The sequence below is a fragment of the Salmo salar genome, chromosome 11 (assembly GCF_965601325.2).
Source record: "Salmo salar chromosome 11, fSalSal1, whole genome shotgun sequence".
NCBI lineage: Eukaryota > Metazoa > Chordata > Actinopteri > Salmoniformes > Salmonidae > Salmo > Salmo salar.
In genome coordinates, this window is record NC_138301.1 from 114,015,812 (window position 1) to 114,041,870 (window position 26,059).

Genomic DNA, 26,059 nt, shown 5'->3' on the forward strand with positions numbered 1-26,059 from the left:
TTGTATTTGAATAATCTAATAAGGCATTTCTTTATATTTTCATAATTAATAGGCTGACATATTACCTTTAGCTACAGAATACTCACCACTTGAGTTCCCAGCTCCTCCTCTCTCTCCTTCATTCCTTTCTCCAGCGTGCAGAGAGAGGCTGTCAACAGTTTAATTCAATGTTTTGTTGTGAAAACATGTTATAATCGATGCTCCCAAACATGTCAACAACTATATACTTGTTCTGCTCTGTTGACTGAGACTACATCAGTCCCATTCAATCGCAGAAACATTTCTATCTATAGATAATTGGTATATAAAAATAGTGACTGGGGGTATATTAAATTATTAATGGGTATGTAAAGACAACAATTGGGTACAGTAAACTATGTTAAACGGTCATTACAGCTGCCCCAGGAATAGCCCATATTAATATACAGATAAATACTGAATATATGAGAGACAATGACACCAGCCATATGTTCAGACATTTATTAACACAACATAAACAGGAAGTACGGTTCTGTCCACCAGGAGAAAAAAAACTGGAATAGAACAGAAATATTCAACAAAAACACATAGTTCCCTGGTGTGGGGCAACTCACTCACACTACATTTTCATCACTTATTCACCCTCTCACTTAACTCAAGTCCTGCATTCACTCATTTAAATCACTCTCTACCATTACATCTATCTCCCCAGACAGTAGAACCATGAGACCACACTCTTATTTGGTGGGTCCATCAAGTGCAGTGTATTAGAGAACGAAGTTCACACACATCTGTTGACGTGTCTCAGTTCATCGGTCACCCTCTATATCATCACACAGTCACAGCTGTCACAGTTTGTGTGTGTTCAGTCCTCCTCCTTCTCTATGTACGTCTTGGTGGCTGAGCGTGCCATCTGTCTGGCCAGGTATCGGTCTCTGGCTGAGGTCACGGTCTGCTCACTGCTGCGCTTGACAAACTTACTCACTTTACTCTCCTCTCCCTCCTTCCCCTCCTTCTCTGACCCTTCCTTCCCCTTCTTCTCTGACCCCTCCTTCTCTGACCCCTCTCCCTCCTTCCCCTTCCTCTCTGACCCCTCTCCCTCCTTCCCCTTCCTCTCTGACCCCTCTCCCTCCTTCCCCTTCCTCTCTGACCCCTCTCCCTCCTTTTCATCCTTTCCGTCGGTTCTTATAGTCTTCTCCTTTTCTCCATCCCTACTCCTCTCTTTCTCCCTGCCCTTGTCCCTTTCTCTCCCCTTGTCTTTGTCTAGCTCTCTCTGTTTCTCTTTCTCCCCATTCTCCTTCTCTCTGTCTTTCGGGCTCCTTTCTCTCTTCCCGTGTCTCTCCTCTCTCTCTTTATCCCGCCTCCCCCTGCTCCTGTCCTCCTCCCTGTCTCTATCCCTCTCCTTTCTTCCATCCTTCTCATCTCTCCGTCCACCATGCCTGTCCTCCCTGTCTCTCTCTCTGACCCTCTCTCTATCCCTTCCTTGGTCTCTGTCTCTCTCTTTGTGTCTCTTCTTTTCTCTCTCTCTATCCTTCTCTCGCTCCTCTTCTCCACTCCCAGAGGAAGGGGACCTCTGTCTGTAGTGGCGTTTGGCACCAGGGGCCGGCTTACTGAACCCTGCCTTCTGATCCTGCCCCTCCTCGCTGTCGCTATGGGAACTGGGGACGTGGTCTTGTGAGGGAGGTGAAGGCGGTGGGGATGGCGCTTCTGTCTTGACTGCCTTTGAACTCTGATCCCTGCATTAAGAGAGAGAGGAGAGTTCAATCAAATATTCATGTACACATACTGGTAGTAAAGGGAGAGATTTTAGCTGTGTTTGGGTGTGTGAACTCTGACCTCGGTACAGAGCGGTCTGGTATGGCCTCCTCTCCTACGGTCTGGTTCAGCAGGTGTCTGTAGAAACCACTCAGGTCTTTCTGCTTCTTCACATCCAGAGCAGCTAGACACACAAACACACAGCATGGCTTTGTTTATTATATAAACTACTGGATTCATAACAGACAGTTTCTCCCACACACACATCTATGTTCACAAACACACATGCGCACACAGCAGTGTCTCTCACCCTCCATTGCTGCCTCTCGCTTTTCTTTTTCCAGCTCCTCCTGTCTCTCCTTGAGTTTCTGTCTGTAGGCTGAGGTGACGTAAGCCTCCTTGTCTGCAAACTGCTCTCCCTCCGCCTCTCTCTCCTTCTGGATCTTCCTCTCATCTCTTCGTTCCTGCTCCTTCTTCCTCTCCTCCACCGCTTGCAGCAGCTGGTTGATGTACTTTGGCTATGGAGAGAGAGAGATAAAGGACAGAGAGCAGTATGAGCAAAGAGGAGAGGAAGGATGAGTAGAGTGGGTGGACATAAGTGACAAAAGAAAGGCAAAATGGAGAAAAACACAGTGAAATTGTGAGGAGAGGAAAAGAGGGGGGCGGGGGAGCAAGTGAAAAGGTGAAGGAAAGGGGGGATTGAAATGGAAAGAATAGCAAATTAGAGAAGATTTGAAAAGGTGGGAGGAGGCTGGGGGTTGTTCTGGATCTGCTGTACCTTCCTGTCGGTTCCTCCCAGCATTTTCTTGCTGCTCTCCAGCCTCTGTTTCTGTATGTCATCATAGACACCATCGTAGTCATACACACTGCTGTCCTGCTCTAGAGCCTTCTGCATCTCCAGACGTGTCTGCCACACACACACACGAGAGAAAGCTGGGTCTCGGTCACAAAAATACATAAAGAAGCAACTTCTGGAGAATTTGTTGTTACCACCGGAGGTTTCTCATTCATCCATTCACTCACCTGTTTCATCATCCTCTTCTTCAGAGCCTCCTTCTGCAAACTCTCCCCAACCGAGGTCTGGAAGACAGGATCACACAACATCACTTCTGATAGAGCTTCAATCATTTGGCAAAGCTTGCAACTCACTCACACTCATCTCACTGGCTGCAACAAAGGGCATGAGCCAAGGAGTGGAGAAACTTCAGACTTCTCTAAATGATCTGTAACCCACACACAATGTAATCTTCTTAGGCTTCTTAGCAAAAGAGTTCACTACTAATTAGCCTAGGAAACCCCAGGCTTCTCACAAGTAAACAAAACTAGATTTGGAAGGATGGCCCTACGAGACTAACTATTAGCATATCTCAATAAGATACAATAGGAGATTGATGGACATTCAGACCCTTTTCCTACCTCTTCATCAGAGTCATCCCCAAACACTGAGGGTCTGGGCAAGGTGGCTGTCTTAGGCGCTCTCTTCTGGGGTATGATCAGGCCGTACCTGGGAACAGGTGACATGAATGGACAGCAAGCACCAACATTTGAAAGAAATAAAGTGGGAAACTAACTAACGGTAGCTAGATACAAGCTATTCGTTACGAAAAGGAACAGAATTTCCGTGATCTAAAATCTAGGCCAAATCAGGTTTGTGTTCTCTTCTCTAAACTTCATTGATTGCATGAAGGTGGTAATGCGGGACCGACTGGCTGCTACCTTTTGTTAACTTGATAGCTAACGTTAGCAAGTAGCTAACAATGTTGTTGGTAGTGGATTGCATGGTCGTGCACACATTGCTGTTTGTAGTGTGTCCAGTCATTGCACACGGCGACCATAAGAAACAACGACGAAATAAACATGTTTGTATTATAAATACCTAGCTAGTTGCGATATAATAACATTTTGTAGTGTCAATTTCTACTTACTGTTTACTAGGTGCCGCCATCTTACTCCTTGAAATATCTCTGAACCGCTGCGGCAGATTCGTTGGCAAGCGAATATAAAGTATTAAGCCTTCAAAAATAATTTGATGGTTACAAAAACATGTGCAATATAGCCAGGTTAATATACATAAATAGAATACGGTTATATTTTCTCAATTCATGTGAAGCCTTGTCCTCGTCGCTGTATATAGCGAAAGTGCCAAATACCAATGATCAGACGCTCAACGTTGCAGCGAATTGGATAATTGTATTTTTTATTTAACTAGGCAAGTAAGTTAAGAACAAATTCTTATTTACAATGACGGCCAAACCCGGACAAAATGGGACGCCCAATCATGGCCGGATGTGGAGAAGAGTCGTTCAGATGGACATTTCAGGGTCTACGTTTTAGTAGGCTCCGTTTATTGGACCGAGTAAAACAATCTCTATTAATATTTTATCAGCAAAGGCCTGTCTGTAAATGTACCTTGTAAACTCCAGCAGGTCTAGAGTGAATCAACAAAGATGGTTGCTTGGACACAGTACACCGCCACTTCGGTCGTCACTAGTTACCACAAGCACAAAGTCATAACCCCCGCATATTTCTCTTAAAAATCTGATTTTTAACCTAAGCCTAACCTTAACCACACTGATAACCGTATGCTTAACCTCAGAACCATGTTTTTTAATGAAACAGCTATTTTGACTTTGTGGTAACTAGTGGAAAGTCGTCACTTCCAATGCCAAATCAGAGAAGAGACGAAGCGAGACGTTTAACTCGGCCTAAAATCTGTCTTCACCAGCAGGTGGCGTTGTTTCGTTTCCTTCGCTCACAAGCGATGAGTTTTTGTATGGAGGTCAGTAGCTGTTTCCATTAACTTGTCCAGTGATTGTTTTTTGTCGACATTTAGAAAATTCGCATAGAAAATAGATGCGACAATGTCAGCTAGGGTGGGTTTCCATTGAACTATCTTGTGTCGATGAAAACAGCTGGACGTAATGACTTTTTTTTATTCCCAAAATCCTAGTGTCAAATAAAAATTTAGTGATTGAAGTGTTTCCATTGCCCATTTGGCAAATTACACATGAATATTTTGGAGACAGCCTGTAGCCTATGCCCTCCCACTTATTTATTTCATGTCTCTAGTGCTTGACTTGGGATGAAAAAAACAGCAGGACATGTGGTTTTTTTCAAGTCCGCCCATTAGAATACTAGAAAATAGAAATTCCCAAATGACATGCTATAGAGACCTCTGAAATTAACTAAATAAAGGGTTAAGGGTTCAAAAAGTAAAAATAATAATAATAATTGCAAGCATTAGGAATTCAGAATTAAATGTGGAGTGGTGCTTATAGACGCATCCTTCAAAAATATTCGGCAATCATAATTTATTCGAAAAACCGTTTCTAACAGAATTTGTCATAACAAAGAATGTTTCACAAAAGAAAAATCCACCCCTGTCGAACGGATAAAAATGTTGTATCCTATATCTGCCGTTTCAATTACAATTTTTTTGCGACATTGCTTTTCCCTCTGCCTTCTATTCCTCTCTTTGGATAGGTGGATATTCTATGAGGGTTTTTGACGTCAACCGCCTGTATTCAATGGAGAGAGATGCTATGCTAATAGCCTCATGTCATCAATATGTTTAGCCATTTTGAGACAACGCCGATATGTCACGTGTCCTTATATCAGTACACTCATAACAACCTAAGCATTACGAAACTTCTATTCGGTCAAATAAACCTCACGTAGGCCGTTACATTTTTTGTTCACCAAATTCGACATTCTCTCAATGGGCAGGTTTCCATTGACCCAGGTTTAAATCAAATCAAAGTGTATTTCTAACATGCGCGGAATACAACAGGTGTCGACCTTACGGTAAAATGCTTATTTACAAGCCCTTAATAACCAACAATGTAGTTTTAAGAAAATAGGAGTTAAGAAAAACATTTACTAAATAAAAAAAGTAACACAATAAAATAACAATGAGGACAGCCCACCGTGCCGCTTTGAGGACAACGACACCCATTGTTTGGCAGAGAGACAAGTATCTTGTCGGTATATTTATAATCTTTGGCCAAATGAAGCACAACCACAGATTATCCATTATATTGATCAGATTCCAAGTGGCCGCTCTAACAATGAAAATAAATGTCTTAAAAAATGAAAGGCAGTCGGGAGGCAAGACCAGGTGGGACCGTTCGAGCCAACTGGCATGTATGAACAACAGGCACAACTCTAATATATTGTTTTTTCAATAAAAAAAGTCAAGTGTCCTACTTATATCAGTACACTCGTAACAACCTAAGCATCATGACACTTAAATTAGATTAAATAAACCACACGTAGCAAATAAACCATGCAATGTGTTCGTTAACCAAATGTAACACTCTCATTGACCTCCATACAAAAACTCCTTGATTGATGAGCGAAATAAACGAAATGACGCCACCTGCTGGAAAATACAGATTTTGGGCCCAGTTATATCCCTCTCACTTTGCCTTTTCCTCTCTGGCACAACCTCGCCCAGAATTCCCCAACTGGCGGCCCGAGAGACAAATTTGGCCCGTGGGTGGTTTTATTTGTCCCCCCCCCCCCAAGTTTTCTGAGCTCATTTTTTTTTTAAGACGATGAAAACACCAGGAAATCAGCTTCAAGTGATTTTTATTTTGGAAATCTGTACCAAATGATTCCTCCACATAATAGACGTGAATGTATACAAATAATAATAATGAATAATAGTTGATTGGATTTATATAGCACTATTCTACTAACTGAGGTCTACTAACTGAGGTACTCAAAGCTCTTTACATAGTAGGGGGAAACTCACCTCATCCACCATCAATGTGTAGCATCCACCTCAGTGATGTACAGCGACCATTTTTGTGCCAGACAGCTCACCACACATCAGCTATCAGGTGGAGAGGTGAGGAGTGATATATGCCAATTAGGAATGAGGTGGATGATTATAGGTGGCCATGATGGAATGTGGCCAGGTTGGGAATTTCGCCATGACACTGGGGTGAACACCCCAACTCTTACAATAAGTGCCACGGGCATTTAAATGACCACAGAGTCAGGACACCCATTTTAACATCCCATCTGAAAGACAGCACCCTATGTAGAGGAATGACTCCAAATGTAATCAACGTTTGAATTTATTATGTTTTAGTCCAATATTATATCTGCTTGCGGTCAATTTGCAGTCTAAAAATTGTTTTTATTATGTTCAGGACCAACGACCATCCGCTCAAGAAATGATTGGCCCGCGGCTGAATCTAGTTGATGATCCCTGACCTAACCCAAAGGCTGGCAGATGGCGATATTAGTTGTTTCATTTTACTGTCCAAAAGGGAATGCATGCAGCCAACTGTACACTCGTATCCCAGGTGGACCGGTTCGTACATAAAACAGTCTCCATTCAGGCTGCAAAGGCATCGATTTCGTCCGTACATTTCTTTATGAAACACAATTTTCCACCACCATGCTAGATTAGCTAATGCTAGTCCTGGACGTTGCGTGTCGCGTTCACCCAATCAAGTTGCAGCAGTCTTTTATTTTGAAACATCAGAGCAGAGGTTAAAAAAACAGACCGCTGCAACCTAATTGTCTGAACGCGATACGCAACATTCAGGACTAGCATTAGCTAATCTAGCATGCTTGTGGAAAATCAAATGGTGTTTCATAAAGAAAGTATGCATATTTTCCCAGTTTTATCCGTCTTCTCGCCATTAAATCGAGGATACGAGTGTAAAGCGGGCTGCATGCATTCCCTTTGGACGGTAAGAGGAAAACGACTCAATATCTGCCAGCCTTTGGGCAACAGCACAAACGATAATTCCTATTTGGAGATGAGGAAGGCTTGAAAAAAAAAGAAGTTTTTATTGCATTTAATTACCGTAAAACCATAACAATTTCATGGGTTGTTGGATCTCCACCACCATGCCAGTTCTCCTTAGTAATACCATACCACTAATACCCACGCTTTCTCTGATTGTCATTATCTCTGCTGAGATCAGTGTGCTCAGAGAGCTACCCTGTGATTAAAGCTGAGGCTTTGATTCCCTCCTGACTCTTCCGTTGTCTCTCCTGAGTGACTGTAAACCTCAACACCATTATCCCTGTCGTAATCCAAATCTCATGTCCCGTACTCTCTGCTGCCACTGTTGTTTATCCCCTCACAAAGACAGTGAGACTCTGCTACTCAGGCAGAGGGACTACCAGGGATGGATGGATAACTAGATCACGAGTGTATTCATTTGCACACAACCTAACGAAAACAAGCGTTTCTGTAAAAATGTTGGTTCTGTTTAGCTTTGTTTCTATTTGGTACACCTCAGAGCTATCTCTTTCTTTCTGTGTGTTATAGCTCTTGCAGGTTGCTAAGTACTGAAATGGGTGGGGCAGGCTCTACTGAAACATGAACTGTGTGTTACAATTTATTTTCACGTAGTCATGTTCTTTCACACATGCATAATTGTGTGGTGAAGCAATTATAGGTATGATGCATGAAGCAATTAACAACAACTTAACAACCTAACAAAACAAACTGATTTCTGGCCATTGTGTCAAAAAGCCTTCTTAATGGGAAGTTTTGTCAGGGTGTTTTAATTCAGCTGGGTAGTTTGTGACTATCTCTTCTGCACTCATAAAGATATCTCTTATCTTCTCCACTCATAAAGATATCTCTCCTCGTCACCACTCATAAAGATCTCTCCTCTTCTCTTCTCCACTCATAGATATCTCTCCTCTTCTCCACTCATAAAGATATATCCTTCTCTCTTCTCCACTCATAAAGATATCTCTCTGATTCTCCACTCATAAAGATATATCCTCTTCTCCACTCATAAAGATATCTCTCCTCTTCTCCACTCATAAAGATATCTCTATACATATCTACCTCCATCATTCCAGTATCCCTGCAAATTGTAAATATGGTATTGGAATGGACTTTTTAAATATTTCCTGTATATAGTATGCTTACTTACTTTATTGTGTATTTCATATTTCTTATTCTTGTGTGTTTTTTCCTAGTAATACATTATTGATTATTGCATTGTTGGGTTTTGAGTTTGCAAGAAAGGCATTTCACAGTACTTGTGCATATGACATTAAAACTATCTCTCCTTTTCACCACCCATGAAGGGTTTGCTTCTCTATTGGAGAAGACTCGACAGAGCAGCAAATCCCTCTCATGGAGATAAAGCACAGTATATGTGTGTCTGTTTGAGTAAACAGGTGTTGTCCATGTGCGTATTGGTTGTCTAAACAAAACTTTGTTTTGCATCAGAACCATCCTTTAAAACAAAACAAAACAGACATTTGAACATAGCCAGAATTATAGGACAATGCACACTATATTGTTTATGAAGACCTATATTGCTGTTGTTGAGCACATTGTATTATGGGGGATAGGGGTTACAGGAAGAGGAAGTGGTGGAAGTGGCGATACACTTCCTGCTGACAACAGCTGTGTGTGTGGATGGTGTGAATACAGGGAGTGTCCCTAATGGCACCCTATTCTCTATTTAGTGCACTAGTTTTGAACAGAGAACCTGGTCAAAACTAGTGCACTATAGAGAGTATAGTTTGCCATTAGGGACGTAGGTAATGTATGTTCAGAGTAGAAGTTGCCCTTAGGCACAGATCTAGGATCAGTTTACTCTCCACGCGCTAACCCAGGGGTGGTCAAATTCTTTGGCTCGAGGACCACATCGGGATTTCGAAATTCAACAGATTTTGTTTTCAGGCCAGAAAAATTGTAATGATTTCTAAATACACTACATTGCCAAAAGTATGGGGACACCTGTTCGTCAAAAATTAATATGGAGTTGGTCCCCCCTTTGCTGCTATAACAGCCTCTTCTGGGAAGGCTTTCCACAAGATGTTGGAACATTGCTGTGGGGACTTGCTTCCATTCAGCCACAACAGCATTAGTGAGGTCGGGCACTGATGTTGGACGATTAGGCCTGACTCGCAGTCGGCATTCCAATTCAGCCCAAAGGTGTTCGATGGGGTTGAGGTCAGGGCTCTGTGCAGGCCAGTCAGGTTCTTCCACACCAATCTCGACAAACCATTTCTGTATGGATCTCGCTTTGTGCACAGGGGCATTGTCATGCTGAAACAGGAAAGGGCCTTCCCCAAACTGTTCCCACAAAGTTGGAAGCACAGAATCGTCTAGAATGTCATTGTATGCTGTAGCGTTAAGATTTCCCTTCACTGGAACTAGGGTCTAGCCCAAACCATGAAAAACATTACAGTTGGCACTATATATTGGGGCAGGTAGCGTTCCCCTGGCATCAGCCTATCCCAGATTCGTCCGTCGGAATGCCAGATGGTGAAGCGTGATTCATCACTCCAGAGAACATGTTTCTACTGCTCCAGAGTCAAATGGCGGCAAGCGTTACACCACACCAATCAACGCTTGGAATTGCGCATGTTGATCTTAGGCTTGTGTGTGGCCGCTCGGCCATGGAAAGCCATTTCATGAAGCTCCCGATGAACAGTTCTTGTGCTCACATTGCTTCCAGAGGAAGTTTGGAACTCTATATTGAGTGTTGCAACCACAGACAGCAATGCAATGCAATGGCTATTACCTTGTGAGCTTGTGTGACCTACCACTTCGCAGCTGAGCCGTTGTTGCTCCAAGACGTTACCACTTCACAATAACAGGGCAGAAATTTTACGAACTGACTTGTTGGAAAGGTGGCGTCCTATGACGGTGCCACGTTGAATGTAAATGAGGTCTTCAGTACGGGCCATTCTACTGACAGTGTTTGTCTATGGAGACTGCATGGTTGTGTGCTCGATTTTATACATCTGTCAGCAATGGGTGTGGCTGAAATAGCCGAATCCACTCATTTGAAGGGGTGTCCACATACTTTTGGCCAAATAAAATGGTAATAATTCCCATGGGCCGGATCTGGATTGAATGGGCACGCGGGCCGTAGTTTTCCCACCCCTGTCCTGAGCTCATTTATTAAACTGGGAAAACATAAACGGATTTGTGTTTAGTGACATCTTCTACCTACTTGCGGTTGAAGAGAGTAGTAGCATAGTGCAAGCTCAGACAGGCAGCGAGTCTTGTGCCACAGGAGCTAAGAAACACAGTCTTGACTTTCTCCCTCAGATTCACCGTGCTCACTAGTTCAAAACTGAGCTGATAGTGGATAATGTAGGCTTTGAATCCAAACCTTTGTCCTGAAGACCGACTGCATATAATAATTATAATTTATTCACCTTATCTTCTTTTTTTTTTTTCTCTTTTATTTCCAAGATGGCGTAGCAGTTCAGACGTCCTCTACCCTCCTCTTGTCGTGTCCCGTGTGTATATATATATTTACATATTTTTTTTCTTCACTTATCTTTTTATATATATATATTTTTTTTTATTCTAAAAACTCAACCTCAAAGCACTCTCCTGCAACCCGCCTCACCAATTTAAAAAAGAAAGTATTATTTACCTCATCTGAATTCCACAACAGAAGCTAGCAAGAGGTTAGCCATTTTCACTGGCTAACGTTGAAGTTCAGCTAGCCACGGTTAGCTGTCCTCAGCTATCCATTAGCTCGAAAATGCTATCGCCAGTTTTTGTACAGCGCGACTCAGACCAGAGCATACCGGACCTATTCTCTCTCCTTTCCCCGATTTCTACCGCAGGCTCTGGACATTTACACCTGGATCTTGCAGCTAACTAGCTGCTACCTGAGTGACTATTGGCAACGTCGGTCACGGAATTAACACACATTATTACGGAGCTAGCCAGCTGAAGAGTTCCGTCAGCCACTCCTGGGCTATTCCTGAGCTAGCCAGCTGAAGTGTCTCCTGGGCTACAACTCACCTATCCTGACCCGTTTTACTGCCGATGCGGAGCCCCATCGGGTCTTCACGACTGGACCACCGACGTTATCTGCCCGAGGGAGTTATCCAACTGGCCCCTCCGTCGCGACGTAACCTGATCGCCCATCTGCGGCCCGCTAATCGTTAGCTGTCTTTTCGGCTGCGATCTGAATAGGTCTATCGGACACTTTTCTTGGGCCACTATAACTAACTATTTTGCCAACTTGGACTGGTCCCCCCTTCCACACGGAACCCCACTAACCCACAGACGGAAACGCACGAGGTGGCTAAAAACAGACTTCCCTCCCATCTTCCACCAGCTTGCTACCTATGGCCCGGCTAGCTGTCTGAATCTCACTGGACCCTTTGATCACTCGGCTAAGCATGCCTCTCCTTAATGTCAATATGCCTTCTCCATTGCTGTTCTGGTTAGTGTTTATTGGCTTATTTCACTGTAGAGCCTCTAGCCCTGCTCATTATACCTTATCCAACCTCTCAGTTCCTCCACCCACACATGCTATGACGACTTCTGGTTTCAATGATGTTTCTAGAGACAATATCTCTCTCATAATCACTAAATGCCTAGGTTTACCTCCTCTGTACTCACATCCCACCATACCTTTGTCTGTACATTATACCTTGAAGCTATTTTATCGCCCCCAGAAACCTGCTCCTTTTTCTCTCTATTCTGGACGTCACAGACGACCAATTCTTATAGCTTTTAGCCGTACCCTCATACTTATTCTTCTCTGCTCCTCTGGGGATGTAGAGGTGAATCCAGGCCCTGCAGTGCCTGGCTCCACTCCTACTCCCCAGGCGCTCTCTTTTGATGACTTCTGTAACCGTAATAACCTTGGTTTCATGCATGTTAACATTAGAAGCCTCCTCCCTAAGTTTGTTTTATTCACTGCTTTAGCACACTCTGCCAACCCGGATGTCCTAGCTGTGTCTGAATCTTGGCTTAGGAAGTCCACCAAAAACTCTGAAATCTTCATCCCTAACTACAACGTTTTCAGACAGGATAGAACGACCAAAGGGGGCGGTGTTGCAATCTACTGCAGAGATAGCCTGCAGAGTTCTGTCCTGCTATCCAGGTCTGTACCCAAACAATTTGAACTTCTACTTTTAAAAATCCACCTCTTCAAAAACAAGTCTCTCACCGTTGCCGCCTGCTATAGACCCCCCTCGGCCCCTAGTTGTGCTCTGGACACCATATGTGATCTGATTGCCCCCCATCTATCTTCAGAGCTCGTGCTACTAGGTGACCTAAACTGGGACATGCTTAACACCCCAGCCATCCTACAATCCAAGCTTGATGCCCTCAATCTCACACAAATTATTAATGAACCCACCAGGTACAACCCCAAAGCCGCAAACACTGGCACCCTCATAGATATCATCCTAACCAACGTGCCCTCTAAATACACCTCTGCTGTTTTCAACCAAGATCTCAGCGATCACTGCCTCATTGCCTGCACCCGTAATGGGTCAGCGGTCAAACGACCTCCACTCATCACTGTCAAACGCTCCCTGAAACATTTCAACGAGCAAGCCTTTCTAATCGACCTGGCCCTGGTATCCTGGAAGGATATTGACCTCATCCCGTCAGTAGAGGATGCCTGGTTATTTTTTTTAAATGCCTTCCTCTCCATCTTAAATAAGCATGCCCCTTTCAAGAAATTTAGAACCAGGAAGAGATATAGCCCTTGGTTCTCCCCAGACCTGACTGCCCTTAACCAACACAAAAATATCCTGTGGCGTTCTGCATTAGCATCGAACTGCCCCCGCGATATGCATCTTTTTAGGGTAGTTAGAAACCAATACACACACGCAGTTAGAAACGCCAAGGCTAGCTTTTTCAAACAGAAATTCGCTTCGTGCAACTCCAACTCTAAAAAGTTCTGGGACATTGTAAAGTCCATGGAGAATAAGAACACCTCCTCCCAACTGCCCACTGCACTGAGGATAGGAAACTCTGTCACCACCGATAAGCCCACTATAATTGAGAATTTCAATAAGCATTTTTCTACGGCTGGCCATGCTTTCCACCTAACTACCCCTACTGCATTCAACAGCACTGCACCCCCCACAGCTACTAGCCCAAGCCTCCGCCATTTCTCCTTCTCCCAAATCCATTCAGCTAATGTTCTGAAAGAGCTGCAAAATCTGGACCCCTACAAATCAGCTGGGCTTGACAATCTGGACCCTTTCTTTCTAAAATTATCTGCCGAAATTATTGCAACCCCTATTACTAGCCTGTTCAACCTCTCTTTCGTGTCGTCTGAGATTCCCATAGATTGGAAAGCAGCTGCTGTCATCCCCTCTTCAAAGGAGGTGACACTCTTGACCCAAATTGCTACAGACCTATATCCATCCTACCCTGCCTTTCTAAGGTCTTCGAAAGCCAAGTCAACAAACAGATTACCGACCATTTCGAATCCCACCGCACCCTCTCCGCTATGCAATCTGGTTTCAGAGCTGGTCATGGGTGCACCTCAGCCACGCTCAAGGTCCTAAACGACATCGTAACCGCCATCGATAAGAAACAATACTGTGCTGCCGTATTCATTGACCTGGCCAAAGCTTTTGACTCTGTTAATCACCACATCCTCATCGGCAGACTCAGTAGCCTTGGTTTCTCAAACGATTGCGTCGCCTGGTTCACCAACTACTTCTCTGACAGAGTTCAGTGTGTCAAATCGGAGGGCCTACTGTCTGGACCTCTGGCAGTCTCTATGGGGGTACCACAGGGTTCAATTCTTGGGCCAACTCTTTTCTCTGTATACATAAATTATGTCGCTCTTGCTGCTGGTGAATCTCTGATCCACCTCTACGCAGACGACACCATTCTGTACACTTCTGGCCCTTCTTTGGACACTGTGTTAACAACCCTCCAGACGAGCTTCAATGCCATTCAACTCTCCTTCCGTGGTCTCCAACTGCTCCTAAACACAAGTAAAACTAAATGCATGCTCTTCAACCGATCGCTGCCTGCACCTGCCCGCCTGTCCAGCATCACTTCTCTGGACGGTTCTAACTTAGAATTTGTGGACAACTACAAATACCTAGGTGTCTGGTTAGACTGTAAACTCTCCTTCCAGACTCACATCAATCATCTCCAATCCAAAGTGAAATCTCGAATTGGCTTCCTATTTCGCAACAAAGCATCCTTCACTCATGCTGCCAAACATACCCTCGTAAAACTGACCATCCTACCAATCCTCGACTTCGGCGATGTCATTTACAAAATAGCTTCCAATACCCTACTCAACAAGCTGGATGCAGTCTATCACAGTGCCATCCGTTTTGTCACCAAAGCCCCATATACTACCCACCACTGCGACCTGTACGCTCTCGTTGGCTGGCCTTCGCTTCATAATCGTCGCCAAACACATTGGCTCCAGGTCATCTACAAGACCCTGCTAGGTAAAGTCCCCCCTTATCTCCGCTCACTGGTCACCATAGCAGCACCCACCTGTAGCACGCGCTCCAGCAGGTATATCTCTCTGGTCACCCCTAAAGCCAACTCCTCCTTTGGTCGTCTCTCCTTCCAGTTCTCTGCTGCCAATGACTGGAACGAACTACAAAAATCTCTGAAACTGGAAACACTTATCTCCCTCACTAGCTTTAAGCACCAGCTGTCAGAGCAGCTCACAGATCACTGCACCTGTACATAGCCCATCTATAATTTAGCCCAAACTACTACCTCTTCCCCTACTGTATTTATTTATTTTATTTATTTTGCTCCTTTGCACCATATTATATATATTTTATCTCTGAACTTTCTTCAAACTACAAATCTACCATTCCAGTGTTTTTCTTGCTATACTTTATTTACTTTGCCACCATGGCATTTTTTTGCCTTTACCTCCCTTATCTCACATCATTTGCTCACATTGTATATAGTCTTATTTTTTTTTCTACTGCATCATTGATTGTATGTTGTTTTACTCCATGTGTAACTCTGTGTTTTTGTATGTTGTCGAACTGCTTTGCTTTATCTTGGCCAGGTCGCAATTGTAAATGAGAACTTGTTCTCAACTTGCCTACCTGGTTAAATAAAGGTGAAATAAAAATAAATTAATAAAAAAAATATAGCGCTTTTCAAAGACTCTCAAAGCACACAAAAAAAGGCAAGTAAGTTCTCCCATGTCAACCTGCTGCTCCACACAATCCACTGGCTTCCTGTCGAAACTCGTATCCATCACAAGACCATGGTACTTGTCTACAGAGCAGCAAGAGGAACTTCCCCACTCTACCTTCAGGCTATGCTCAAACCCTACACCCCAACCTGAGCATGCCGTTCTGCCAACTCTGGTCTCTTGGCCCTGCCACCCCTACGGGAGGACAGCTCCCGCTCAGCCCAAGCACTTCTCAGTCCTGGCACCCCAGTGGTGGAACTAGCTTTCCCCTGACGCTAGGACAGCAGAGTTCCTGCCCATCTTCCGAAAACATCTGAAACACTACGTCTTCAAAGTATCATAAATACCCCCCCCCCCCAAAAAAAAATACATATTTTCAGAAACAAACACTTGCACTTTACTTTTTTCCACCCTGACTAGCTCTGACTTTGCTGATAGCTACTTTATTGAGGAAACATGTATATACTATGACTGTGATATGTGGTTATCTTAGTAAGTCGCTCTGAATAAGAGCATCTGTCATTATAGTCATTTAGCAATGTAAATTCAGCAGAAGACAAGTCAGACAGCCATGTTTATTATTATTCTAGATGGAGAGTGTGGGAAATCACTTCATAGCTTACACTAAGAGGTATACTACAAAGAAGGCTCAATGAGTTAGCCAACTAACTAAGAAAATATGTGTTTTGGGTTGTTGAATCAATTAGACTATGCCCATTTCAAGCTTATCTTTCATCCAACCTGACAGAGCTTGAGAGGATCTACAGAGAACAATGGGAGAAACTCCCCAAATACAAGTGTGCCAAGCTTGTAGTGTCATACCCAAGAAGACTCGAGGCTGTAATCGCTGCCAAAGGTGCTTCAACAAAGTACTGAGTAAAGGGTCTGAATACTTATGTAAATGTCATATTTCATTATTATTTTTTGTTTAATACAAAGCAAAAATAAAATAAAAACTGTTTTTGCTTTGTCATTATGTAATATTGTGTGTAGATTGATGAGGAATAAAAACAATTTAATACATTTTAGAACAAGGCTATAATGTAACAAAATGTGGAAAAAGTGAAGGGGTCTGATTACTTTCCGAATGCACTGTACACCCCTCTGGTGTATTGTCTGCTGCTTTGTCTGTTTCCAGCACGGGTTAATCGGAATTAACAGCTGGCGGTTGCTGCGCATGCGCAGATCCTCCATACAGAGGAAATAGCCGGGGAGTAGGTAGCTGCCTGAGAACGAGCGAATACCACGGGTACAGCTGGTTTCTCTTGAAACAATTATGACCGTCTTTCCGTTGTCGCTTTCTCTCAGGTATCTGTTTCCCGGTCGCTGAATGGCGCTGGTTACCGTGCAGCGCTCGCCGACCCCCAGCACCAGTTCCAGCCCCTGTGTTTCGGTAAGCCACGGTCGTTTCGACCCCCCAACCATCGAATCTCTCGCTCGAAGCTTTGGGTTGATTTCCGCTGTTTTTGCGGACTGTACATAACTGCCTTTGTACTTGTACGCATGCGTAAAATGTATATTCATTTTGTAATTACAGTAGCAAATGTATCAGTTCAAATGTGACGCATTGTAACTATCACTGTTGCAACAAATTTACCAAGCACAGACAATGAAGTGTGTGTTAAATAGTATCACATCTTAGTATGGTTTCATGAGGAGAAAGAGGCTACATTTTGTCTGGTAGGTTTCGTCAGCTGCTACTGACATCGCGACGTAACTTACACGCCGGTAAGCCCAGGCTACTAGAAACATCAGCGAGTGACCGTAGTCTAATGTAAAATGGGCAGGTTCGCTCACTAGAATAACTGGCCTCCCCAAGTCATCAAAAAACACTTTATCAGACCAGGAACATGGTTTTGTCACTTTCTTTGTTTCCTGGAATAAACCGTGACCCGTTTGTTGTTGAAGTAACTAACTAAAGCCACATTTCCTGCTCTTCAGTATGTAATAAAGCCTTGTGGTTCTCGTGACGCTTATGAATGCGGGTAATTTACAAGTCTCTAGACTGTTGTGTCGTTGGCATGTAAACTAGTAGTTTATTGCCTTGACCGGTGTAGACGTATTATCTATCTATGCAAAGCAGCTGAACCGGGTTCCGGTATTTACACACCGCCTGTGTGTCCTGTGCCTCGTTACAGAAGCCTGTCAGGCAATCAGGAAGCAAGAGTTCATGCTGCATATTGCTAAATAGTGCTCTGTCTTCCTGCATGGTTCAGGGGTCACTTGCATAATAGTGAGTGCTAGTAGTTGTAGGCTGCCTGAAGAACCAGATAAATATTCACTCAACACAATGTGTCTCTTAGGTACAGTGTAGTATTATCTGTCAATCTTGCCAGAATATTCCGACCCCTACTGTTACGCTTGTTTTTACTGAACTGCACTGGGGTCGGAATGCGATCATGGAGACACCATGGATCCGGCGCGAGATATGGGTCGAAAAACAAACCTCACAGGTGTGCCATTCCATAATGGCTGCTGTGGCTAATGCTAGCTACCATGAGGATGAAAATTGCAGTTTTCCAGTATTGTCAGCAGCATTTTGACTCCAGTGCAGCTCAGTGTAAACAAGTGTAAAGTTGGCTCAGTATCTTCTAGCAACTATCAATCACATTTATTTAGAAAGTCCTTTTTTACATCAGCCAATGTCACAAAATGCTATACAGAAGCCCAGCCTAAAACCCCAAACAGCAAGCAATGTAGATATAGAAGCACGGGAAATGCCACTACTCCAACGGTCAATGCCTCTCATTCTTTCTCTTCAGCTCTTGAATGTCACAAGTGGAGCAACAGTAGTGGTTCACTTCTCAGGAGTACGTCCCTCGTTGGGTGCTCTGCCTTTAGAAAGTACTCTTACTCTACATTTCTCACAATGTACATAATAAGAAACTGCAGCAACCCTACATTTTTTAACAAAGAACAAAACAGAAAAAAACATCAGCCAATTTTCAGCCTTTTTGCATACACAACAAGTTATGTGTATTTCTCCTATTCTGTGTTTTCATCTAAACCAGAAGACTGTTGGGCTGAAGTGAAATGGTAGGACTTCATTGCGACGTTATCAGATCACGATATATTGTGAGTAACACCTTGATCTCATGAGGATGCTAGATTAGTCATAACACCAGTCAATGCCACAAACTCACCCGAGTTTGAGTGTTTGTGCTCTGGTGAGTCAGTCAGGCTGACACTATCAGGGAAGCAGCTCTGTTTATGGCGTAACAGTTTAGTTGCAGAAGATGCCTCAAACTAAGTTAAACCACTACCATGGTTGTTGTTGTCATCAGTCTGTCCTTGAACTGTCTGTGTCGACCAGTTGAGCCTGTTTGGAGTCAAAGACAGTACTGACTAGGCGGTCTGGGGGGACAGAAAGGAATACAACCGGTCATTTGCTTTTAGCTTCCTCAAAACAACGAGTGTGAACTGAGGTTATGTTGCTGAACGTTCCTCACCAGCATTGTGATCTTGGACGTGACCCTGTCATTGACATCTCTCTCTGCCTTCCCCCAGCCGAACAGGTTCTGTGAGTGAGGCCAGATGATAGCCTTGCTTTCCTCCCCCTGCCCTCCACACAGGACCCCAGAAACAGTAGCTGCTACTTCTGCAAAAGCTAATGGGGATACAGATAAACGCACACATCTATCTATCCTTTGTGTAGACCCAGGAGGAGTAGCTGCTGCATCAGCAACTGGGGATCCTAATGAACAAACCCACAACGCATACATGCGCTGTGTCCCATGGCTGGGTGGTGGTGTGTGAGGTGTCTTGTGAGATGCCCACTGGGTCTTCTCGCTCTCTAGAACCCCATGCTGAACCTGGCCAGCTCCAATACAGTGTTGCTATGACAATGAGGGCCAGAGACACTGCTGTAATAGTCCATGGAGTCAAGGGACTCCTACATTCAGTAGCTCACCCTTCTCTTCCTGAGTGGTCAGTGGAAAACCTTGAATGGCGGTGGGGATTCACCTCATTTTTCCCCCCTACCCGTCCTATCCTGCAGGTGCCTCAAAACGCACTGCTTTTTATTAATTATATATTTTTCAAACAATCCAAAACATATACAGACACACACCTATCTACAACATCACACCTGCCCAGACCCACCTGTTCTTACCCCCATCTCCAGCACCTGCACTACTCTCTGGCCAACATGTCCTCAAATCCCACATTCTTAATATTTAGATAATGAAGCGTAGGATTTTTCCATTGTCTTAAAGATGGAGGATGTTGATTGACAGTTAAGTACACCTTTTTTTTTTTTTTTTAAGATAATTGAGGTAAAGTTTATCATCCAACCCACCTGGTATCTCATTGTCCCATCATATGACATGTCTTGAACTACATGCACACATTTCCATACACCTTGAGGGTTTTGCATGTATGTAAATGTCCCGACTGGTGGAATCTGTGCTTCTCTCACTTCCTGTCCAGACAAATACAAAAACCTGGCCCCTTCCTGGTATCTGACCACACTGACCAACCGTAGTAACCCTGAACCACACTGTCTCCCCACTCTTCATGAATTTCCATTTTTAGGCTCTGGTCATAATTTCTTCGCTCAGCCATATACATTAATGGTTCTCTTTATTTATTTGCAAAAATAGAAGCATAAAATATATACTAGTGGAGTATAACGTGTTATAGCTGTGTTAATATGGAGATCAGTGTTTTCCCTGTATGCATTTAGCAGAGGTGCATTGCAGTTGATAAATAATGGCCCCCACTGCATTTTTTAAAAATAAAAAATAAATGTATATATTTGGGGGAAATTATTTAAGATGGTATAATGTTTTCAGTGTAAACTTAAACGACTAAAACCAGATAATGTATGTAGGAAAGATAATGGAGCTATATATTTTTAAATAAGATCATCTTTGAGAACTAACAATCACCAAAATAAAAACGAGACAGTCAGGGAGAATCTAAACATGTTTGTGTGTGAATCTTTTTCTCTCGGACCGCGCCTTATAAACAGACTGAGGTCATTTTCCTGGAGAGGGTGAGCAAATTGAATCCAGGCTGAACGGCTCGTCTCTCTGCTCTAATAAGGGTAGTTAAACTGCATAGCCTGTTGTGTGTGTGTGTGTGTGTGTGTGTGTGTGTGTGTGTGTGTGTGTGAGCGAGAGAGAGAGAGTTGGTCATTCTCGTGTGTGTGAGAGAGCGAGAGAGAGAGAGTTGGTCATTCTCGTGTGAGAGGGCGAGAGAGTTGGTCATTCTCGTGTGTGTGAGAGAGCGAGAGAGTTGGTCATTCTCGTGTGTGTGAGAGAGCGAGAGAGTTGGTCATTCTCGTGTGTGTGAGAGAGCGAGAGAGTTGGTCATTCTCGTGTGTGTGAGAGAGCGAGAGAGTTGGTCATTCTCGTGTGTGTGAGAGAGCGAGAGAGTTGGTCATTCTCGTGTGTGTGAGAGAGCGAGAGAGTTGGTCATTCTCGTGTGTGTGAGAGAGCGAGAGAGTTGGTCATTCTCGTGTGTGTGAGAGAGCGAGAGAGTTGGTCATTCTCGTGTGTGTGAGAGAGCGAGAGAGTTGGTCATTCTCGTGTGTGTGAGAGAGCGAGAGAGTTGGTCATTCTCGTGTGTGTGAGAGAGCGAGAGAGTTGGTCATTCTCGTGTGTGTGAGAGAGCGAGAGAGTTGGTCATTCTCGTGTGTGTGAGAGAGCGAGAGAGTTGGTCATTCTCGTGTGTGTGAGAGAGCGAGAGAGTTGGTCATTCTCGTGTGTGTGAGAGAGCGAGAGAGTTGGTCATTCTCGTGTGTGTGAGAGAGCGAGAGAGTTGGTCATTCTCGTGTGTGTGAGAGAGCGAGAGAGTTGGTCATTCTCGTGTGTGTGAGAGAGCGAGAGAGTTGGTCATTCTCGTGTGTGTGAGAGAGCGAGAGAGTTGGTCATTCTCGTGTGTGTGAGAGAGCGAGAGAGTTGGTCATTCTCGTGTGTGTGAGAGAGCGAGAGAGTTGGTCATTCTCGTGTGTGTGAGAGAGCGAGAGCGAGAGAGTTGGTCATTCTCGTGTGTGTGAGAGAGCGAGAGCGAGAGAGTTGGTCATTCTCGTGTGTGTGAGAGAGCGAGAGCGAGAGAGTTGGTCATTCTCGTGTGTGTGAGAGAGCGAGAGCGAGAGAGAGTTGGTCATTCTCGTGTGTGTGAGAGAGCGAGAGCGAGAGAGAGTTGGTCATTCTCGTGTGTGTGTGTGTGTGAGAGAGAGAGAGAGTTGGTCATTCTCGTGTGTGTGTGTGTGTGTGAGAGAGAGAGAGAGTTGGTCATTCTCATGTGTGTGTGTGTGAGAGAGAGAGAGTTGGTCATTCTCGTGTGTGTGTGTGAGAGAGAGAGAGAGTTGGTCATTCTCGTGTGTGTGTGTGAGAGAGAGAGAGAGTTGGTCATTCTCGTGTGTGTGTGTGTGTGTGAGAGAGAGAGTTGGTCATTCTCGTGTGTGTGTGTGTGTGTGAGAGAGAGAGTTGGTCATTCTCGTGTGTGTGTGTGTGTGTGAGAGAGAGAGTTGGTCATTCTCGTGTGTGTGTGTGTGTGTGAGAGAGAGAGTTGGTCATTCTCGTGTGTGTGTGTGTGTGAGAGTTGGTCATTCTCGTGTGTGTGTGTGTGAGAGTTGGTCATTCTCGTGTGTGTGTGTGTGAGAGAGTTGGTCATTCTCGTGTGTGTGTGTGAGAGAGTTGGTCATTCTCGTGTGTGAGAAAGTTGGTCATTCTCGTGTGTGAGAGAGAGAGAGTTGGTCATTCTCGTGTGTGTGAGAGAGAGAGTTGGTCATTCTCGTGTGTGTGAGAGAGAGAGTTGGTCATTCTCGTGTGTGTGAGAGAGAGAGTTGGTCATTCTCGCGTGTGAGAGAGAGAGTTGGTCATTCTCGCGTGTGAGAGAGAGTTGGTCATTCTCGCGTGTGAGAGAGAGAGTTGGTCATTCTCGCGTGTGAGAGAGAGAGTTGGTCATTCTCGCGTGTGAGAGAGAGAGTTGGTCATTCTCGCGTGTGTGTGAGAGAGAGAGTTGGTCATTCTCGCGTCTGTGTGAGAGAGAGTTGGTCATTCTCGCGCGTCTGTGTGAGAGAGAGTTGGTCATTCTCGCGCGTCTGTGTGAGAGAGAGTTGGTCATTCTCGCGTGTGTGTGAGAGAGAGTTGGTCATTCTCGCGTGTGTGTGTGAGAGAGAGTTGGTCATTCTCGCGTGTGTGTGTGAGAGAGAGTTGGTCATTCTCACGTGTGTGTGTGAGAGAGAGTTGGTCATTCTCGCGTGTGTGAGAGAGAGTTGGTCATTCTCGCGTGTGTGTGTGTGTGAGAGAGAGTTGGTCATTCTCGCGTGTGTGTGTGTGTGAGAGAGAGAGTTGGTCATTCTCGTGTGTGTGTGTGAGAGAGAGAGTTGGTCATTCTCGTGTGTGTGTGTGAGAGAGAGAGTTGGTCATTCTCGTGTGTGTGTGTGAGAGAGTTGGTCATTCTCGTGTGTGTGAGAAAGTTGGTCATTCTCGTGTGTGTGAGAAAGTTGGTCATTCTCGTGTGTGTGAGAGAGTTGGTCATTCTCGTGTGTGTGAGAGAGAGAGAGTTGGTCATTCTCGTGTGTGTGAGAGAGAGAGAGTTGGTCATTCTCGTGTGTGTGAGAGAGAGAGAGTTGGTCATTGTCGTGTGTGTGTGTTTGTGAGAGAGAGAGAGTTGGTCATTGTCGTGTGTGTGTGTTTGTGAGAGAGAGTTGGTCATTGTCGTGTGTGAGGGAGAGTTGGTCATTGTCGTGTGTGTGAGAGAGTTGGTCATTGTCGTGTGTGTGTGTGTGTGTGAGAGAGTTGGTCATTGTCGTGTGTGTGTGTGTGTGAGAGAGTTGGTCATTGTCGTGTGTGTGTGAGAGAGAGTTGGTCATTGTCGTGTGTGTGTGAGAGAGAGTTGGTCATTGTCGTGTGTGTGTGAGAGAGTTGGTCATTGTCGTGTGTGTGTGAGAGAGTTGGTCATTGTCGTGTGTGTGTGAGAGAGTTGGTCATTGTCGTGTGTGTGTGTGAGAGAGTTGGTCATTGTCGTGTGTGTGTGTGAGAGAGTTGGTCATTGTCGTGTGTGTGTGTGAGAGAGTTGGTCATTGTCGTGTGTGTGTGTGAGAGAGTTGGTCATTGTCGTGTGTGTGTGTGAGAGAGTTGGTCATTGTCGTGTGTGTGTGTGAGAGAGTTGGTCATTGTCGTGTGTGTGAGAGTTGGTCATTGTCGTGTGTGTGAGAGAGTTGGTCATTGTCGTGTGTGTGTGTGAGAGAGTTGGTCATTGTCGTGTGTGTGTGTGAGAGAGTTGGTCATTGTCGTGTGTGTGTGTGAGAGAGTTGGTCATTGTCGTGTGTGTGTGTGAGAGAGTTGGTCATTGTCGTGTGTGTGTGTGAGAGAGTTGGTCATTGTCGTGTGTGTGTGTGAGAGAGTTGGTCATTGTCGTGTGTGTGTGTGAGAGAGTTGGTCATTGTCGTGTGTGTGTGTGAGAGAGTTGGTCATTGTCGTGTGTGTGTGTGAGAGAGTTGGTCATTGTCGTGTGTGTGTGTGAGAGAGAGTTGGTCATTGTCGTGTGTGTGTGTGAGAGAGAGTTGGTCATTGTCGTGTGTGAGAGAGAGTTGGTCATTGTCGTGTGTGTGTGTGAGAGAGTTGGTCATTGTCGTGTGTGTGTGTGAGAGAGTTGGTCATTGTCGTGTGTGTGTGAGAGATTTGGTCATTGTCGTGTGTGTGTGAGAGAGTTGGTCATTGTCGTGTGTGTGTGAGAGAGTTGGTCATTGTCGTGTGTGTGTGAGAGAGTTGGTCATTGTCGTGTGTGTGTGAGAGAGTTGGTCATTGTCGTGTGTGTGTGAGAGAGTTGGTCATTGTCGTGTGTGTGTGAGAGAGTTGGTCATTGTCGTGTGTGTGTGAGAGAGTTGGTCATTGTCGTGTGTGTGTGAGAGAGTTGGTCATTGTCGTGTGTGTGTGAGAGAGTTGGTCATTGTCGTGTGTGTGTGAGAGAGTTGGTCATTGTCGTGTGTGTGTGTGTGTGAGAGTTGGTCATTGTCGTGTGTGTGTGTGTGTGTGAGAGTTGGTCATTGTCGTGTGTGTGTGTGTGTGTGTGAGAGTTGGTCATTGTCGTGTGTGTGTGTGTGTGTGTGTGTGAGAGTTGGTCATTGTCGTGTGTGTGTGTGTGTGTGTGAGAGAGAGTTGGTCATTGTCGTGTGTGTGTGTGTGTGTGTGAGAGAGAGTTGGTCATTGTCGTGTGTGTGTGAGAGAGAGTTGGTCATTGTCGTGTGTGTGTGTGTGAGAGAGAGTTGGTCATTGTCGTGTGTGTGTGTGTGAGAGAGTTGGTCATTGTCGTGTGTGTGTGTGTGTGAGAGAGTTGGTCATTGTCGTGTGTGTGTGTGTGTGAGAGAGAGTTGGTCATTGTCGTGTGTGTGTGTGTGTGTGAGAGAGTTGGTCATTGTCGTGTGTGTGTGTGTGAGAGAGTTGGTCATTGTCGTGTGTGTGTGTGTGTGTGAGAGAGTTGGTCATTGTCGTGTGTGTGTGTGTGTGAGAGAGTTGGTCATTGTCGTGTGTGTGTGTGTGTGTGTGAGAGAGTTGGTCATTGTCATGTGTGTGTGAGAGAGTTGGTCATTGTCTCGTGTGTGTGAGAGAGTTGGTCATTGTCGTGTGTGTGTGAGAGAGTTGGTCATTGTCGTGTGTGTGTGAGAGAGTTGGTCATTGTCGTGTGTGTGTGAGAGAGTTGGTCATTGTCGTGTGTGTGAGAGAGTTGGTCATTGTCGTGTGTGTGTGTGTGAGAGAGTTGGTCATTGTCGTGTGTGTGTGTGTGAGAGAGTTGGTCATTGTCGTGTGTGTGTGAGTTGGTCATTGTCGTGTGTGTGTGTGTGAGTTGGTCATTGTCGTGTGTGTGTGTGTGAGAGTTGGTCATTGTCGTGTGTGTGTGTGTGTGTGAGAGTTGGTCATTGTCGTGTGTGTGTGTGAGAGAGAGTTGGTCATTGTCGTGTGTGTGTGTGTGTGTGTGTGTGTGAGAGAGAGTTGGTCATTCTCGTGTGTGTGTGAGAGAGAGTTGGTCATTCTCTTGTGTGTGTGAGAGAGAGTTGGTCATTGTCGTGTGTGTGTGAGAGAGTTGGTCATTGTCGTGTGTGTGTGTGAGAGAGTTGGTCATTGTCGTGTGTGTGTGTGTGTGAGAGAGTTGGTCATTGTCGTGGGTGTGTGTGTGAGAGAGTTGGTCATTGTCGTGTGTGTGTGAGAGTTGGTCATTGTCGTGTGTGTGTGAGAGTTGGTCATTGTCGTGTGTGTGTGTGAGAGTTGGTCATTGTCGTGTGTGTGTGTGTGTGAGAGAGTTGGTCATTGTCGTGTGTGTGAGAGAGTTGGTCATTGTCGTGTGTGTGTGTGTGAGAGAGTTGGTCATTGTCGTGGGTGTGTGTGTGAGAGAGTTGGTCATTGTCGTGGGTGTGTGTGTGAGAGAGTTGGTCATTGTCGTGGGTGTGTGTGTGAGAGAGTTGGTCA

The 26,059-nt window shown here is 44.7% G+C and overlaps 2 protein-coding genes across 4 annotated transcripts in view; one reads left to right on the forward strand and one right to left on the reverse strand.

Moving 5' to 3' along the window:
• Window positions 1–466: 466 nt before the first annotated feature.
• On the reverse strand, window positions 467–4,353 carry nsrp1 (nuclear speckle splicing regulatory protein 1). Of its 2 annotated transcripts, XM_014129651.3 has the most exons (8): window positions 4,144–4,342; window positions 3,660–3,747; window positions 3,151–3,238; window positions 2,758–2,814; window positions 2,513–2,641; window positions 2,045–2,252; window positions 1,816–1,918; window positions 467–1,715 (listed from the first exon to the last, which is right to left on the reverse strand). In XM_014129651.3, exons 2-8 carry the CDS (start codon window positions 3,677–3,679, stop codon window positions 845–847), a joined length of 1,476 nt encoding a protein of 491 aa, XP_013985126.2. In that variant the 5' UTR covers window positions 3,680–3,747; window positions 4,144–4,342; the 3' UTR covers window positions 467–844. The 2 variants fall into 2 exon arrangements, with proteins under 2 accessions (XP_013985126.2, XP_013985127.2); XM_014129652.3 differs by lacking the exon at window positions 3,660–3,747 and having other exon boundaries at window positions 4,144–4,353.
• A 2,909-nt stretch (window positions 4,354–7,262) lies between these two features.
• The window catches only part of LOC106563791 (uncharacterized), a 77,093-nt gene continuing 58,296 nt past the window's right edge, over window positions 7,263–26,059 (forward strand). The window contains exons 1-2 of one of the 2 annotated variants that reach the window (XM_014129649.3): window positions 7,263–7,442; window positions 16,950–17,034. In XM_014129649.3, the coding sequence (XP_013985124.1) occupies window positions 16,972–17,034 (63 nt within the window). In that variant the 5' untranslated portion in view covers window positions 7,263–7,442; window positions 16,950–16,971. Of the gene's footprint in view, window positions 7,443–16,821; window positions 17,035–26,059 lie in introns of those variants that run through there. The other variant, XM_014129648.2, reaches the window with a different exon arrangement.

Excerpts from the sequence above, each read along its gene's own strand:
- nsrp1 (XM_014129651.3), bottom strand. The coding sequence starts at position 3,679 with ATGGCGGCACCTAGTAAACA. Across the intron at positions 3,239-3,659 it reads ATGGCGGCACCTAGTAAACA|GTACGGCCTGATCATACCCC; the intron begins GTAAGTAGAAAT and ends ACCTGTTCCCAG. Across the intron at positions 1,919-2,044 it reads GCGAGAGGCAGCAATGGAGG|CTGCTCTGGATGTGAAGAAG; the intron begins GTGAGAGACACT and ends TTGTGTGTCTAG.